Here is an 18,226-nt window from a genome sequence, read left to right on the forward strand (position 1 = left end):
GATTGAGAAACTGAAAGTTTGGGGGTTAATGTTACAGGTGTATATGCTTCCTCTTTTTGGCACCCTGACATTTTTCTATAGCAATAGTACTGTTTGTTCACTTACCATGTTCCCTTTCATTTCAAAGCTGTGTTGTTGTTTTTTTTAGGGTGCTTGGGTGTCTCAGTTGAGTGTCCAGCTCTTGGTTTTAGCTCTGGTTGTGATCTTAGGCATCATGGGATGGAGCCCCAAGTCTGGGGGGGTTGGGTCCACTCTCACCAGGGAGTCTACTTGAAGATTCTCTCCCTCTCCCTGCCCCCCACTCGTGTACATACTTTCTTTCTAAAAAAATTTTTTTTTAGAAAACTGCTTTAAAAAAAAATTACATATATAATAATAAATATAAATATCTTTCATTATTTAGAATGCAAAGTACAGTATAACCATAGTCCTGCCTGGTCACCCATATTCTGAGTCCTGTACCAAGGTCCATTTTTTATTAGTTTCAGACCTTAATTCAGACACCCTCAATACATAACTATGTGGTATCAAACTGGCATATCCACAGCTGTAGCTCAACTCATTCTATCAATCAGTGTACTACTAGAACCATACTTCACTTACGTTCCTTATTATTGATCCATATAATTTATTATGTTCCTTTAAAGTAGAAAACCCATGCATATTTTCGAGTCTGACCCAACAGTTCGAGGTGGAAGTTTAGTTCTAGTTCAAGTATTTATTGTCTTTCCTTTTATGAGGCATTGCAACTAATTCTATGCTATGGTTGGGCATATGCTTCTGGGGATTCATGTTCTCTACTCACACTTTCAGAAAGAAAAAGAACTTCAAGAACTTACACAAGAAGAAATAAAATTAAAAGGTTTGGTTCGTGATCTTTTCCAAAAAGTTGAAGAAGCAAAGAGCTCCTTAGCAATGAATCGAAGTAGAGGGAAAGTCCTTGATGCAATAATTCAAGAAAAAAAATCTGGCAGGATTCCAGGAATATATGGCAGATTGGTAAAGTAGATTTATTTGGAAAATGAATATGTATTTTTCTTAAGAAAGATACTGTAAATAATTTTTTTCCTTTGACTTAATTGTAATACTAAGTTACTGTGCATGAAATAACATTTATTTTAGTTTTGAAAAGACATTCATTTTTAAACACTTTGCTCTTCAGGCATGATAAAATTCTTAGTGGTATGGGTTATGTCATATTAAAAGTGTTTTAGTTTGGTGGGGGTTGGGTTTTTTGTTTTTGTGTTTTTTTTTATTTTAGATAATTATCAATTTTTTGTACCAAATAAACCTAGTAGTGATAAGGAAATTTAACAAAACCACTTTATTCTTTAAAAAATAAGACTGATAAATTCTGGATTTTATACCAATATACTAAAGGTTGTGGGTAGAATTTAGGGAAATCAACAAGGGATAATAGAGAAACCCAGGGCTAGCAATAGTGGAGACCATTACTGCACCTGAACTTGAAGAGGGAAGAGAGCTTAGCCACAGCTAGAGGCTGGCCAGAAAAAAACGAGGTAACTATTTCAACCCCATTCATCTCCTGTCCTGCCACCTCTAGTTGATGCCTCACATTCTCTAAAGCTAGAGAACCAAGGGAGCCAATTAGTATAGTTCTTGAGTCAGCTTTCCAGAGAAGGAAGCAGAAAGAGAATGTTTCATAAGGGCAAATGAAAATTATGCCGCAGAGTTGCTTCCATGTCATATCAGGTGACTTCTGCCTTATTTTCCTTGAAGATAAAGTGATTCTATTCTTTGGTCTCATGGAAAAAATAAAGCTAACCTGTGAAAGTTGCTTTCATGGCTAAGTAATAAGTAAGTAAGCCAATGTGTTTTATCAGGATTTACATAATCCTAGCTGGCTGGCTTTCAATAATTAAAAATTTTATTTTTTGAGAAGTTATTTTGCGTACTATGGCATCATAGTACTTTTAAGGTTGAATTTAAAATCTTCACATTATATATTTTCATGCAATGAACAGTTCTCTGATTTTGTGCTTTCATTAAAAATTCAAATTCTGCATACCTATACATTTTTTAAAAGATACACATTAAAAACTAGTGATTGCCCTTTCAGAAGGGGAAGGTTGAGAGGAACACATATTTTTTATTGTGTACCCTTTATGTGTTTTTTTTAAACCATCCATAAGTATAGTTTTTCAAGTAAAAGTAATGAAAAATCTGTAGGAATCGTAATGAAATGATCTTGTGCCTAATTTCTTAATGATTGTGCATTGATTTTTTTTTCCCCTTCCTCTTAATTATTAGGGGGATTTAGGAGCAATTGATGAAAAATACGATGTTGCTATTTCATCCTGTTGTCATGCATTAGACTACATTGTTGTTGACTCTATTGATACAGCCCAAGATTGTGTGAACTTCCTTAAAAGACAAAATATTGGAGTTGCAACCTTCATAGGTTTGGATAAGGTGGGTATTCATAATAAGCTACCTATAATTTAATTTTAAAGTGCTAAATTTAGTTGATTTGAACCCTAGCTTTTTTTTTTTTTTCTTTCTAGTTATTTAAATAACACCTGATACGTTTTGAGTATTTTGGGTCACAAGGTCAAAGAGTTGTAGGAAGAAACTTTGTAATGCCTTCCTGAAGGAATACAGATTCCAATATTGGAGTGACTGTAGCTTAAGTTTTTAATTTCCACCATCAATAACTACTTTTTAAAAAAAGACTTTATGGAGATAGAATTCACATACCATAAAATTCACCATTTTAAACTGTAGAGTTTGGGGATCCCCGGGTGGCTCAGCGGTAGTACCTGCCTTAGGACCAGGGCCTGATCCTGGAGACCTGGGATCGAGTCCCACGTCGGGCTCCCTGCATGGAGCCTGCTTCTCCCTTTGCCTGTGTCTCTGCCTCTCTCTCTCTCTCTCTGTGTCTCATGAATAAATAAAATCTTAAAAAAAAAAATGTGTAGAGTTCAGGGACACCTGGGTGGCTCAGTGGTTGAGCGTCTGCCTTTGGCTTAGGGCATGATCCCAAGTCCTGGGATTTAGTCCCACAGCAGGCTCCCCACACAGAGTGTGCTTCTCCCCCTGCCTGTGTCTCTGCCTCTCCAAGTGTGTCTCATGAATAAAATAAATAAGATCTTTAAAAAAAAAAAAAAGTGTAGAGTTTTCAGTGGGTTTTAGTGTATCAATAAGATCACTAATTCCAGAATATTTTCATGACCCCAAAGAAATCTCATTACTCATTCACAGTCACTACCTATCTCCCACCTCCCACAACTTAAAATCTCTATTAGCCTATTCTGGACATTTTGTATAAATGGAATCATACAATATGTAGGGGGTTTTTTTGTTTTTGTTTTTTTTTAAATATGTAGGTTTTTATGTGTATCTTAACTTAGGTTTTCAAAATTTACCCATGTCCCATGTTGTAGCATTAATCATTTCATTCCTTTTTATTGCCAGTGTTCCATTTGTGTGAATATATCACATTTTGTTTATCCATCCATCAGTAATGAACATTTATGTTGTTTCTGCGTTTTGGCTATATGAGTAATACTGCTATGAACATTCACGTATAGACTTTCGTGCAGACCCAGGTTTTCAGCTCTTTGATTAATACCTAGGATTAAAATTCCTGGGTCACCTGTTAACTGTTTAACTTTGCCACTATGGCTACCCCATGTCCACAATGTATAAAGCTTCCAGTTTCTTTAATAGTCTCCATATCCTGTGTGGAGCCCAACCATGGGTCTTGACTCAGGACTATGAGATCAAAACCTGAACTGAGATCAAGAATGGAACACTTAACCAACTGAGCCACCCAGGAGCCCCTCTCACTGTGGTTTGGTTTTTTCTTTTTTATTTTTTTTTGTAATGTATTTTGGCTGCAAATCTCTTGACAGATACATGATTTGCAAATGTTTCCTCCCATTCTGTGGGTTTTTGTCCCTTACTTGGTTTCTTCTGAAGCACAGATTTTTTTTTTCAATTTGATAAAGTCCATTTTTTTAAAGATTTGGTTTCTTAATGTTTTGTGTATCATATCTAAGAAGTTACTACATAATCCAAAGGTATGGTGATTGACCTCCTGTTTTCTTCTAAGAGTTTTGTGACCTTAGTTTTTACACTTAGGCTTTTAATCCATGTTAATTTTATAATACAGTGTAAAGAATCTAATTCTACTCTTACATATGGATGTCCAGTTGTTCCAGCACCGTTTGTTGGAAAGACTGTGCTTTCCCCCATTGAATTTTCTTGGCATCCTTGTCAAAAATCAACTGACCATAAATGTGTAAGGGCTTACTTCTGGACTCTTCATTTATCTGTAGGTTTATCCTTGAATTAGTACCACACTGTCTTAATTACTATTGTTTTGTTATAAGGTTTGAAATCAGGAATCCTCTAATTTTGTCCCCCTCCCCTTTTTTTTAAGTAGGCTCCACCTCCAGCGTGGAGCCCAACTCAGGGCTTGAACTCACAACCCTGAGGTCCAGAGTTGGATTCCTAACCGACTGATTCACCCAGGCACCCTGAATTTTGTTCTTTGATAGCAAGATTCCTTTGTTCTGAATCCCTGTAATTTCCATATGAATTTTAAGATAAGCTTGTCAGTTTTGGGGGTGGGGAGGAGGCAGCTGGGATTTTGATGCAGGTTGCATTGACTCTGTAGATCAATTTGCATAGTATTGCCATCTTAATAATTGTAAACCTTAACAGTCCATAAACCAGGGATTTCTTCCAGTTATTTAGGTCTAAGTCCATACTATAATATTTTATAGTCTTTAGTGTACAGTTCTTATGTTTCTTTTGTTAAATTCCTAAGTTTTGGATGTTTTGTCTTGTTAAATATAACATTATAAATAGAATTTTTAATCTCATTCTTAGGTTATTACTGGTGTATAGAAATACAATTAATTTTTGTATATTGATCTTGTATCTTACAGCTTCACTGAAATATTAGGTTTAATTTTGTATGTGTGCATTCCCTAGGATTTTATATATCATCTGTGAATAGAATTATAAGTATTATTTAAAGATTTTATTTGAGAGTGAGAGAAAGTGCACACACACACCCTCATGTGCAGGGGGTGGCAGAAGCAGACTAACCACTAGGCAGGAAGCCCCCACGCAGGGCTGGATCCCAGGACCCCAGGATCATGAAAGACCCTAGCCAAAGGCAGGCACTTAAGCAACTAAGCCACCCAGGCACCCCTACAGTAACTCTTTTAAGTAACAGTAAAATTATGCTCAATTATGCAGATATTCAGAACCTTGTATACATGTTCTTATATGATACACACGTATGTATATTATGTAAATGGTACCTGAAAGAAATGATATTGTTTTTCTTAACTTTTAGATGGCAGTATGGGCGAATAAAATGACCAAAATTCAAACTCCTGAAAATACTCCTCGGCTATTTGATTTAGTAAAAGTAAAAGATGAAAAAATTCGCCAAGCTTTTTACTTTGCTTTACGGGATACATTAGTTGCTGATAACTTAGATCAAGCCACAAGAGTAGCATATCAAAAAGATAGAAGATGGAGAGTGGTGACATTACAAGGGCAAATCATAGAACAGTCAGGTAATAATCATTTTTTTCCTCTGCTATTGAGTTTATTTAATCTTTCTGGGGGAGACGATTAAGTCTGACTTCTCTGTTCCGTAGGTACAATGACTGGTGGTGGAAGCAAAGTAATGAAAGGAAGGATGGGTTCATCAGTTGTTGAAATCTCAGAAGAAGAGGTCAGCATATATAAAATTATAGTCAGACTCTTTAAAACTTCTTGATGGTTAACATACGTACTGTAAAATTCAGCCTTTTTAAATATACTCAGATTTCAAATTAACAGATTGGGTTTTGTATAAATGACATAAGCTATGGGATTTTTTTTTAAATATAAAACCCTTTGAAGTTCTAAAAATAAAACATGTTAATTAGAAAGTATATGCTCAACATATGTATCTTTCTAGTAATATATTTGGATCATATGGATATTTCATAATTTATCCACTATTTGACATTTAATGTTTTTTCACATACAATTATTGTTCCAATGCAAAACTTTTTTCTATTTCAAAATAGTTTAAGTATAGCAAAGACTTCTGATGCCTATTTCCAAATTTTATTTGAAAATATTTTGCCTGACCACAAGTCTATGAGAATGTCAAAATGTCTAGAGAAAACTTCTATGTTCAGTCACCCCATCAGAACACTATACTTTTTTAATCCTTAAAAATACATACTTCAATGTCCTGGATACTGAACTTTTTCCAAAGAGGTGTACCTTGTGGTTTTTTGGTTTGCTGGGTGGGTTTTTTGTTGTTTTTTTGTTTGTTTTGCTTGTTTTTCATATTTTGAAATAGTTGCTGTCCTTCCACTTAAATTCTTATGCCGTAATAGATGAATACAGCACTTAAAATTGTCTTACGATTTGATTCTGTGATGCAGAAATTAGTTTGACCATCTCAAGCTTTAGGGTTAGGAATGGGAACTGGGTTTTTGGTTTTATTCTAGTCTTTAAAATTAGAAGTTTGGGGTTTTTTTTTTTTCATTCTTAAGTTGATTTGGCTATTTATCTGAAATGACTGTTGGCGTAAATTTATTTCACTGGTATTCTTTATAGGTAAATAGAATGGAATCACAGTTGCAGAGAGACTCTCAAAAAGCACTGCAAATCCAGGAACAGAAAGTACAACTGGAAGAAGCAGTAGTTAAGTTAAGGCATAATGAACGAGAAATGAGGAATACGTTGGAAAAGTTTACTGCAAGCATCCAGGTACCCTTTTGTCAGTATTAACTAAAACTTTTGGAATTCAGTAGCATTTGGCAGAAGCATTTTGTTGTTTGCTTACAGTTTTAGAATATAAGGAAGAGGAATGGTTCTCTAGGTGGAAATCATGTGTCTTGATTTCATTTCCCTGAATACTAACGGATAAATGCTTTGTTGAATGAATTTTGCTCCAGCTACAACTATTCTTTCCCATTTATACCCCATGGAGTCTTCTCTTAATATCTATGTGACCCTTTATTTTCATTCTCTTTTCAAAGTAGAATGCTTCCTAATTAGGAAAAGGCAGTACATACCTACTATTTAAAAAAAAAAAAACCACAGAGGCAGCCCGGGTAGCTCAGCAGTTTAGCCCCGCCTTCAGCCCAGGGCTTGATCCTGGAGACTTGGGATCAAGTCTCATGTCAGAAACCCTGCATGGAGCCTACTGCTCCCTCTGCCTATGTGTCTGCCTCCCTCTCTCTCTCTCTCTCTCTCTCTCTCTGTTTCTCTCTCAAATAAATAAATAAATTCTTTAAAAAAGAAAAAAAAACAATTTGCAGATTACTACCCTTAATTTTTATGTATATCCTTCAAATTTTTAATATAAATACCTAGTCTTTGTGTGTTTTTGGTAGATACGAATTTATGCATAGGTTTTGTTTTGGTTTTTTTTTAAGATTTGCTTATTTATTTATTTTTTTATTCATGAGAGACACAGAGAGGTAGAGACATAGGCAGAGGGGAAAGCAGGCTCCATACAGGAAGCCTGATGTGGGACTCGATCCCGGGTCTCCAGGATCACACACCGGGCTGCAGGCGGCGCCAAACCGCAGCGCCAGCAGGGCTGCCCTATGCATAGGTTTTTAATGAGTCATACTAAACCTTTCTTAGTATTCTTTCCAGACCAACATAAATTTACTTTGCAGCTGCATTTAAGCATTTTCTTCATATCACAATTTGATAAATGCTTTTCCACATTATGAATATTGCTGTGTTTAAAATATTCTTGTTAGGTGCATCTGGCCGGCTCAGTCAGTGGAGCATGGGACTTTTGATCCTTGTCAAGGTTGTGAGTTCAAGTGCCAGGTTGAGTGTAGGGATTACTTAAATTCTGTCTTTAAACAACATATCCTTCTTAGGTATATCTTTATAACTCATCCAATTATTTCCTTGGTTAGATTCATAAGGTTAGATTCATAAAATTGTGGTTATTACCCATTGTGTGTACAGTGTTTGAGGCATTATTGGATAATGCCTAATTGTCCTCAAAAAGATTGGTCTGATTCATTTACTTTTAGTGGCAAATGCAAGTAATAATTTTTCCAAGTCTGAACACTAGGTGTAATCATTAGTGAATTGTAAGTTTGCTGATCTGCACAAAAAAACCAGCATTTTAACCTGTCTTTGTGATGAATTACAAATTTCATGTGTGTGTTGGCCATTTTTCATGTTTTATATTAAAGATTTTAAGGTTTCTTTTTTTTCATTCAAAGTGTTTAAGGCAAATGTTATTGTTAGTAAGTTAAAATATTGACCTGTAATGTTAAAACATTTCTATAGCGTTTATCAGAGCAAGAAGAATATTTGAACATCCAAGTTAAGGAACTTGAAGCTAATGTACTTGCTACAGCCCCTGACAAAAAAAAGCAGAAATTACTAGAAGAAAATGTTAGTGTTTTCAAAACAGGTATGTTTAAGGATACATGCTTATTCATGTTAAAAATAAGTTTTAATGTTTATGTAAGTGCTCCACCAATATTATAAAGCAAGAAAGGGAATTCATAGACTTATAGCTAGATTGGCTTTGAAATTGAAATCCACTAATCACATACTTGAGCAGCCCTGCTTCTCTTTGCATATTAGCTGCAATCAAACATAGATGTGCATCTTCTTGGAGGAGGAGGAAGGAATAACGGGGTTAAAATGACTGACCCCTTCCTGGCTGATGGTATTTTAGCTAGTGAATCCAGCAAACACAGTTAGCCTTTTATAACATCCTTAAGAAAGACCCCTGTTGGGGCACCTGGGTGGCTCACTGGTTGTGCATCTGCATTTGGCTCAGGGCGTGATCCCAGAGTCCTGGGATCAAGTCCCACATTGGGCTCCCTGCAGGAAGCCTGCTTCTCCCTCTGCCTATGTCTCTGCCTCTCCATGTCTCTCATGAATAAATAAAATCTTTAAAAAAAAAAAGACTCCTGTTACGGTTCTGTTTGTGAGGAGGGTAAATACTGATGGTCCAATAAAAAAACTAATTGGGGTGATCTTGTAATTATCCAAATGCTCCAAAAAGAGGTAAAAAGCTGTTAAGTAGACACGTCCACTATGTACATTGAATATTCACCAGTACCCACATTAACTTTATTTTTGTCTGAATTTTTATTATTAAGAACTCAGGGGCCCCTGGGTGGCACAGTTGGTTAAGCATCTACCTTTGGCTTAGGTCATGATCCCATTGTCAAGCCCCACATCAGGCTCCCTGTTCAGTGGGGAGTCCCTGTTCAGTGGGGAGTCCCTCTGCTTCTCCCCACTGGCTTGTGTGTTCCCTCTCTCTCTCTCTCTCTCAGATAAATAAATAAATCTTTAAAAAAAAAAAAAAAAGACATTCTTTCAGATAGCAGCTACTACTGGCCATGGCCAGGTTTTTTTTAGGGACTGGTCATTGAGCATTGAACAAAATGAAGTTCATCTGTTTAAGGACCTCAAACTTCAGATAAGGGAGCTAAACAAATATATTACATTTTATATTGGGTGGTGCTAAGTGATTATAAAACAAGGGTTAATAGACCAGAGAATTAGGGAATCAGACACAGTGGCTACTTGAGCAAAGACCCAACAGAAATATGAGTGCTAACCATTAGATACTTGGGAAAAGAGCATTCTAAGATCATAGAAGAGTAAGTATAAAGGCCCTGAGGTAGTAGTATGCTGGGAGTGTAGGAACACTAGGAAGCCAGAGTGGCTTGTAGAGCCTTATAAGCCAGGTCTCCATGAGAAATAGCCACTGGAGAGTGAGTGCTGTATGGGGAAGTGGCATCATTGACAGGATTTTTTTTTTCCTTTCATTTATTTTGGATCTAGATTTGTTCTTACATATTGACTTAACTCACACTTTTTTCCTCACACATAACCAGTGTTTTGCGGAATTGTTTTCATTGTACCCAATTGTCGGTTGAGAGGCCAAAAATGTGTCCTTTATAGCAACAATTTTATAGAGACTGCAGGAATCTGTATTTCATTCTTGTTTGAAGACTTTATTAGGAGCCCTGTATATGTGTGTGTGTATGTATGTATGTATGTATGTAGCTTTTATAAAGGACCCATTTCTGCAAGCATATCTTTAAAATAGAATACTTGACATTAATTTAAAATTTTAAAAATGTATAGAGAATAAAGGGTGGGCAAGGTGGTTATAGAACAATGACTTCAAAATTATAGATTATATATGCCATAGGGTTTTTTTTTCCTCCTACTAAATAGACCTGCTACTATAGATATTAAAAAAGAAATGCATGGTAGATAATTTTAAAAAAGAAAAATGTTCTAAAAGTTGGAACCTTTCCAGGGGCATTTTTGTTCCATCCCCCAGTGTAAGTTGTGCCAGCCCCCATAGTAACTGGTGCTCTGTAATAAGTGAGCAGAGCACACAGGCAACCTAATGGAATTTGACTTAATATGGCAACTATAAGCAAGACCATTCATTCAACAGAGTATTGGGGGCATGGGGGATTACTAGTGTTGGCACTATAGAACTTTTAAAAGTATATATTTAATGTCCTTGGCATAAAAGAGGGATATAGAAGACCCAAAAAAAAGACTTTTTTGTTTTGTTTGAGGAGCCAAGTGATTTCAGAAACGTAAAAAAAAGGAGTTGGAATTAAATTCAATAAGTGGTCTGAGGGGCCCCTGAGTAGCTTAGTCAGTTAAGCATCTAACTCTTGATTTTGGCTCATGTCATGATCCTGGGGTCATTAAATCAAGCTTCCCGCTGTGCAAGGAGCCTACTTAAGATTCTCCCTCTGCCTCTCCCTCTGCCCCTCCCCCACTCTGTGCTTGCTTTCTTTCTCTGTTAAAGAAGAAAGATGGGCTGAAAGAATTCTCTGATATTGGAGAAACAAAAACATAGAAATGATAAATCATAAGATGTGGAGATTTATTTAATTCCAACCTACCTGACAGAGAAGAGAGTGGAGGGTAAGCAGTCGCCTTAAGTCTTCATCCAATCATGTTCTCAGTAAATCTCCCCTTCTCTTCTGTCAGATGGCCATATACCTCCTATAGCAGCTTTGTGGGACTCTTCCGTAAGTTAGCTCAGTGTTTGTTTACCTTTTCTAGACATTATGTATTCTTAATAGCTTGAACTCTTCACCTTTTTGCCACCATTCATTCTTCCTATATTGTATAATGATTAGAATTCATATATGATGGGCGCCTAGGTGGCTCAGTTGATTAAGCATCTAACTCTAGATTTTGGCTCAGGTCATGATCTCGGAATAATGAGATTGAGCCCTGTATCAGGCTCTAAGGTGGGCATGGAACCTGCTTGAGATTCTCTCTCTTCTCTGCAGCCCCACACCACTCCCCCCACCCAATGCACGCTATTCTAGCTAGTCTACAAAACCATCAAAGGATCTATCCTGCCTCTTAAACCACTCTGGAAAGTCCTCTCAAATTGGGAAGATGACATCATAGCTATCGACAGAAGCAGCACATTGCACCTACTGTAACTCACACCAAGTTTGTGTTCCTGCCTGTCAATGTTCACAAAGCTTTTGACTGGATCACAGAATTTCTAATGCCACCAAGAAAATGCAAATTTCTCTGCTTGTCAGTAGAAATACGTCCAATTCATCATGTATGCCTTTCAAATTATGTGAATTCTTTCCATTGAATGGCCCCAAATTCTGTCTGAATCCTAGAAATGAGTAAATCTGGGAAATGTAACTTAGTTTTCTGTGCCACAGAGGAAGGTGCCACTTCATCCTGTCTCCCCCACTTGGTTACAACATGTGAGTTAGAACTGTTAGGCTAGCGAAATAATGATGACAGTATTTTATTACCACAGGCAAGTTAATAGGCATATAGTCTGAGGGTAAAAATCATTATGAGACCAATAGTCAAAGAAGTACCTAAGAAAAAGTTGCAAAGATTTTTGAAAAAAGCCTAAGGGCATGAAGCCATTTAGAAATCAGTGGATTATGCTGTGGCTAAATCAGAGAATTTAACAATGTGTGGTTATAATACCGTTTGTTTGACGTAGGGTGGTGTTTTTAAATACACTCACCCAAATGTGAAAATTTCTTTTGTGTGCATCAGGTTAAGTTATATGACTAAAGAAATTTACATGTAACAAGTGATATGTGTGAACCTAGAAACATGAATTCTTTTTTTATTTCAGAATATGACAATGTGGCTGAGAGAGCTGGTAAAGTAGAAGCTGAGGTTAAAAGATTACACAATACCATCGTAGAAATCAATAACCATAAACTGAAGGCCCAACAAGACAAACTTGATAAAATAAATAAGCAATTAGATGAATGTGCTTCTGCTATTACTAAAGCCCAAGTAGCAATCAAGACTGCTGACAGGTGTGGTATCCTAACCTCTTTTCTTCCTGCCTCCATGTTGGAAAAGGGGTTTATATTTAAATTTAATGTCCTTTAAACATTTTTGCTGTTACTTATTAAGCCTGTCCGACATGTTTTTATCTAATAGGACTTAACTAAAGGGAAACCTATAAATATTTATGATGATCATTTGTGTGTGTTTTAAGTGGTAAACAGATGTGCCTTGGTAAAGTGTAGTTGTGTGCACATAAAAATCCATTTTGTTTCTCTGGCTTAGAGTAAATGGTTATTAATTTAAATAGATCTAGATCTTAGGCAAATAAGTAAGAATGAAACCTCTTAGTAAAATTGCCTTGGTAACCTACTTTTTAGTTAATTGGATTATTCTATTGTCCCAACTCAGAAAAGTTCTTAACCATTCATAGGTCTTGTTTTTAAATTAACTTTTAGAATATTGGCATTTCTAGATCATTAAAGCTAAATATGTATACAAAATGTTAAAACTGAACAACTGTCTTATCTTAAAATTAGACTGAGAATTAATCTAAGTTACTCTAGTGTCTGGCTCAGGTATATAAAGCACTAATAAGCCATTTGTTTGTTAGGAGCAGAAGTTTACTTAAACACACAGGTCAAAGTAAAAGTAACTTCATTAAGGGAAAAAATAGTTATTGTTCCCTTCCCAAAGTTGTTACCATGGGAAACATGTTGCCCTAACTGGGAGGTATTATTTATAATATAACTTGAGGTATAACTTCATGGGTTGAGAAATTTAAGAATCTGCAATTTATGTATAACATAAAAACGATTCCAAGGGCAGTTTAATCATAAATCTTAAAAATCTGTGATAGTAAAATCTGCTTTTTTTGTTGTTTTCATAAGAATAACAAATCACATGTTACATGTTTAATATATCATTTTGCTTGTTTAGAAATCTTAAAAAAGCTCAAGACTCAGTCTTCCGCACAGAGGAAGAAATAAAAGACACTGAGAAAGAAGTAAAGGATTTAACAGCAGAACTAAAAAGTGTTGAGGACAAAGCAGCAGAGGTCTATCAGAATACAACTGCCGCAGAGGTAAGACTTGGAGATGGGTGCGAATGGTTTTTGAAGTAATTTAAAGAGTTGGATATATGGCATTTATACCTTGCATAGTAAGCACTCATTAGCTCAAAACTTCTATAAGGGATCCCTGGGTGGCACAGTGGTTTGGTGCCCACCTTTGGCCCAGGGCGCGATCCTGGAGACCCGGGATCGAATCCCATGTCGGGCTCCCGGTGCATGGAGCCTGCTTCTCCCTCTGCCTGTCTCTGCCTCTCTCTGTGACTATCATAAATAAATAAAAATTTTAAAAAAAATCATATTAAAAAAAAAAACTTCTATAAGTAACATTTGTACAATGAAAATATGAGTACTGGGGGCAGCCCGGGTGGCTCAGAGGTTGAGCATCTGTCTTCAGCCCAGGGCCTGATCCTGGAGACCCGGGATTGAGTCCCACGTTGAGCTCCCTGCATGGAACCTGCTTCTCCTTCTGCCTGTGTTTCTGCCTCTCTTGCCTCTCATGAATAAATAAAATCTTTTTAAAAATAAAAAAGAGTACTGTAACTTTTCTGTAAATAGACTTAAAATGTAAGGGGCAAAGGGACTGAGCATTTACTTCATCTCTGTAATGTAAGTATACCTGTTCTTTCCATGTGGGAAGATCATATCTGTAGTAGTTCTTCTTGGTTTTTAGGAGTCCTTACCAGAGATCCAGAAAGAACATCGTAATCTACTTCAAGAATTAAAAATAATTCAAGAAAATGAACATGCTCTTCAAAAAGATGCACTTAGTATTAAGTTGAAACTTGAACAAATAGATGGTCACATTGCTGAACATAATTCTAAGATAAAATATTGGCAAAAAGAGGTAAGATTGTTACCATTTAGTTAAATGTCATTTTAAAATACCCCTTATGAAAAAGAGTTATGTTTCTTATTTCTATTTTTTATTTTTGAGAGGTTGTGGTTCTTAATTTCAAGAGATAATCATTTCTCAGGTATATAGGGGATATAATGAACAATATATAGTAATTGTTATATACAGAAAAATCTGGGTAATGGTTCCATTAGTCAAATTTTCACCGCAGAGCTGATTCAGAGATTTTAACAAAAGTCTATATGAACACTTTGGAACACCACAACTATTTTTCTTGATGTCCTTTGAAAAATAATTGCTAGAGAAATTAGCCACAGTTCCTTAGTATATATTTAGTAGATAAGTAATTTGTCATATTGTGAATGGATTTTTTTAAATCATGAATTATATAGTTCTGTGCCTTCCCTAACACTCATCTGAATTGAACTTTTAGATTGGAAAAATATCCCTGCATCCCATAGAAAATAATCCTCTTGAAGAGATTGCAGTCCTAAGCCCAGAGGATCTTGAAGCAATCAAAAATCCAGATTCTATAACAAATCAAATTGCACTTTTAGAAGCCCAGTGTCATGAAATGAAACCAAACCTTGGTGCCATTGCAGAGTATAAAAAGAAGGTATGAATAAACTGTTAATAATTTAATCTATTTCTTTTTTAGTCCTTAGCCTAAGTTGTGAGCTTTATTTTTTTTTAATTTTAAATTAGTGTAAATAAATAAATAAGCGAGCAGTGTTAACTCTTAAATGAGTAAATGAATAGATATTTTTCTCAATCTTTTCATAGGAAGAATTATACTTACAGCGAGTAGCAGAACTGGACAAAATTACTTGTGAAAGAGATCATTTTAGACAGGCATATGAAGATCTTCGGAAACAAAGGCTTAATGAATTCATGGCAGGTTTTTATATAATAACAAATAAACTAAAGGAAAACTACCAAATGCTAACTCTGGGAGGTGATGCTGAACTGGAACTTGTAGACAGCTTGGATCCTTTCTCTGAAGGAATCATGTTCAGGTTTGTAATTATGTACTGAGTTTTGGATCTTCTTGTTCTAGATCTCTACATATTCTCCAGACGCTCAGTATTTCTTTAAGAGTGAGAGGTGAAGGGCAGCCCCGGTGGCGCAGCGGTTTGGCACCGCCTGCAGTCCAGGGCGTGATCCTGGAGACCCTGGATAGAGTCCCATATCGGGCTCTCTGCGTGGAGCCTGCTTCTCCCTCTGCCTGTGTCTCTGTCTCTAGGAATAAATAAAATCTTTAAAAAAAAAAAAAAAGAATGAGAGGTGAAGATTAGATTTATAGTTTATTTGATGGTAAATAGTAATTTATCTACATACTGGCAGTTTACAGCATAAATTCTGGGCAAGCAGTAAATGTTTTATGCAATATTTGTGTAGTTCATCTTTTTAAATTTTTGAGCCATTTCAATTTAACATCAGGACTTTAAAATTGCAAAGCCAAAAAATGCACTGGAAATGGAGAACAGCAAGAAGTGTTTACTGGCTTGCTGTTTAAATCTTAAAATTTTGGCAGGTGTGCTGTGTTTTGACTCTCCAGTAAGATTTTTTTTTTTTTAATTTTTTTTAATTTATTTATGATAGGCACACAGTGAGAGAGAGAGAGGCAGAGACACAGGCAGAGGGAGAAGCAGGCTCCATGCACCCGGAGCCCGATGTGGGATTCGATCCCGGGTCTCCAGGATCGCGCCCTGGGCCAAAGGCAGGCGCCAAACCGCTGCGCCACCAGGGATCCCAAGATTTTTATAAAGTAACCCCAAAGAAGTTTAGATTTGTGAAAGCAAATTAGAACTCCAAGAAAAATAGTAGCCAGTTACAGAAAACAAATCATGAAATCTTTAGTTTTTCAAGTAATTTGACTAATAAGAGATTTTCTTAATACAGTGTTCGACCACCTAAGAAAAGTTGGAAGAAGATCTTCAATCTTTCAGGAGGAGAGAAAACACTTAGTTCATTGGCTTTAGTATTTGCTCTTCACCACTACAAACCCACTCCTCTGTACTTCATGGATGAGATCGATGCAGCCCTTGATTTTAAAAATGTGTCCATTGTTGCATTTTATATATATGTAAGTAATCATTTAGAGGTTTTCATTCTGAGAATTTTATAGGTTCCCCTAACGATACACATGGAATTTGTTGACTGACTTTTGAGCTTTCCCCCTATACTCTAATGCCATGTCCTATGTATCAGAGACTCAAGTCCTTTATTTGAAATAAATATTCCCAATTTGGACATGTAAAGTATAAATCGATGGTATAAATTAGTAGCAGAAACACAACTAGAATCTCTAGTCTCCTGCTTAGATCTTTTTTCCACTAGAAGACGTCTAGGCCACTCTGCTTCTTCCAAAATTACCCAAATTCCTCTCAGACTCAAATACTGTGTCATGAATTATACCCATGCCATCATTCCTGTTCATGTTAATTATCAAAGTAATGTTGAATTTATTGCCCAGAAAAAAACATTTCAGATAAGTTTAGGTGTTTACTTGATAATACTTCTAACCTATTTTTTCTTTCTCCTTAGGAACAAACAAAAAATGCCCAGTTCATAATAATTTCTCTTCGAAATAATATGTTTGAGATTTCAGACAGACTTATTGGAATATACAAGACATACAATATAACAAAAAGTGTTGCAGTAAATCCAAAACAAATTGCATCTAAAGGACTTTGTTGAATTTGTTTATACTCCAGATTCTTCAAATTGGATCAGTATAAATTCAGCATATTGTATTATTGAGATTTTCTATTTGTAAAGGATTATAAATTATGTAAAATATATATTCCTAAACTGGATCATGTAATTAACTGGTTTCTATTTTATGCTATTAGGAAAAACAAAGTCTAATAAAATATTCTATATACCCGCTTCTAGGAGACTGTACGAATCTGACAATTTTATAAGCAGCAGGCTGTGGAGCAGCAGCATTTTATAAGATGCCTGGGAGGGTCAGGTGATTTGTCCTTAGTTCCAGGTTGTTACCAGCAGAGTTAAAAGAAGTGTGTTAATTCATGAACAGTAAAGTTCTAAGCTAGATCATGTTGTCGCAGCATACCATCATGGATCTTGAAAAGCCTGCCAACTACTATTGAATAAATTCTTAAGAAGTCCTGTTTGTTTTAGTAGTTCAGTCATTGTATTTATTACCCAACACTGGGAACTTTTTTTTGAGGGCCAGAAAACTGAGATGATGTGAAAATGAATGACTATAAGATACTCGTTGGTTAAAAAGGAATAATACCTACTGTCATTGCATCATAAGAAGAAATAAGTATGTCCCCCCTACAAACTAAGACGGAGGGTTTTTCTCTTCTGCACTGCATCAGCTCAATGTTAACAGTGTTACTGGAACTTGGCAACCACTTGGTTTTCTTTTTCTTTTTTTTTTTTTTAAGATTTTATTTATTCATGAGAGAAAGAGAGGCACAGAGACACAGGCAGAGAGGGGCAGGCTCCATGCAGGGAGCCTGACGTGGGACTCGATCTTGGGTCTCCAGGATCACGCCCTGGGCCAAAGGCGGCACTAAATCGCTGAGCCACCAGGGTTGCCCAACCACTTGGTTTTCAAGATGAGTTCGGGTATGGTATCAGGTCTTTGCCTTAGCTATTTGATTTCTAGATATTGATCCTAAGGAATTAAAGCTAAAAGTTACTGGTTCAATATTCAGCGGCCATTGTTTAAGTACCAAAAAGATCCAATAAAGATGGCTTGTATCATAGCACAGTCATTAAGTCTGTAAATACATTAGCATGCACTTAAATAAAGATTTGAACTCAAGTATGGTTGTTTTAAATCCAGATTATATAAAGAAAAAAGATACAATCAAGTGTTTTCAATGGTGAGAATGGTGATAAATGGAGTTTTTAATACTCTGGTACTAAAGCTCTACATTATTAAAATGTAATAAATTTTAAAGAGTTTAGGTAAAAAAGTTTAGGTAATTCCCATAACCCATATGAAAATTCCAAAGCTA

General features: G+C 35.9%; 1 protein-coding gene across 3 annotated transcripts in view; it reads left to right on the top strand.

The window, feature by feature from the left end:
* Positions 1-18,030, top strand: part of SMC4 (structural maintenance of chromosomes 4) — a 39,801-nt gene extending 21,771 nt beyond the window's left edge. For all 3 annotated transcript variants that reach the window (XM_035710268.2, XM_025425409.3, XM_035710269.2), the window contains 13 exons: positions 814-999; positions 2,272-2,433; positions 5,333-5,558; positions 5,643-5,719; positions 6,601-6,753; positions 8,308-8,434; positions 12,143-12,332; positions 13,243-13,387; positions 14,046-14,219; positions 14,662-14,844; positions 15,012-15,244; positions 16,131-16,314; positions 16,776-18,030. In XM_035710268.2, coding sequence (XP_035566161.2) covers positions 814-999; positions 2,272-2,433; positions 5,333-5,558; positions 5,643-5,719; positions 6,601-6,753; positions 8,308-8,434; positions 12,143-12,332; positions 13,243-13,387; positions 14,046-14,219; positions 14,662-14,844; positions 15,012-15,244; positions 16,131-16,314; positions 16,776-16,928 — 2,193 coding nt within the window. In that variant the 3' untranslated portion in view covers positions 16,929-18,030. The remainder of the gene's footprint in view (positions 1-813; positions 1,000-2,271; positions 2,434-5,332; positions 5,559-5,642; positions 5,720-6,600; positions 6,754-8,307; positions 8,435-12,142; positions 12,333-13,242; positions 13,388-14,045; positions 14,220-14,661; positions 14,845-15,011; positions 15,245-16,130; positions 16,315-16,775) is intronic.
* The last annotated feature ends 196 nt before the right edge of the window (positions 18,031-18,226 follow it).

The sequence above is a fragment of the Canis lupus genome, chromosome 34, assembly GCF_003254725.2.
Source record: "Canis lupus dingo isolate Sandy chromosome 34, ASM325472v2, whole genome shotgun sequence".
In the NCBI taxonomy this organism is placed as follows: Eukaryota; Metazoa; Chordata; class Mammalia; order Carnivora; family Canidae; genus Canis; species Canis lupus.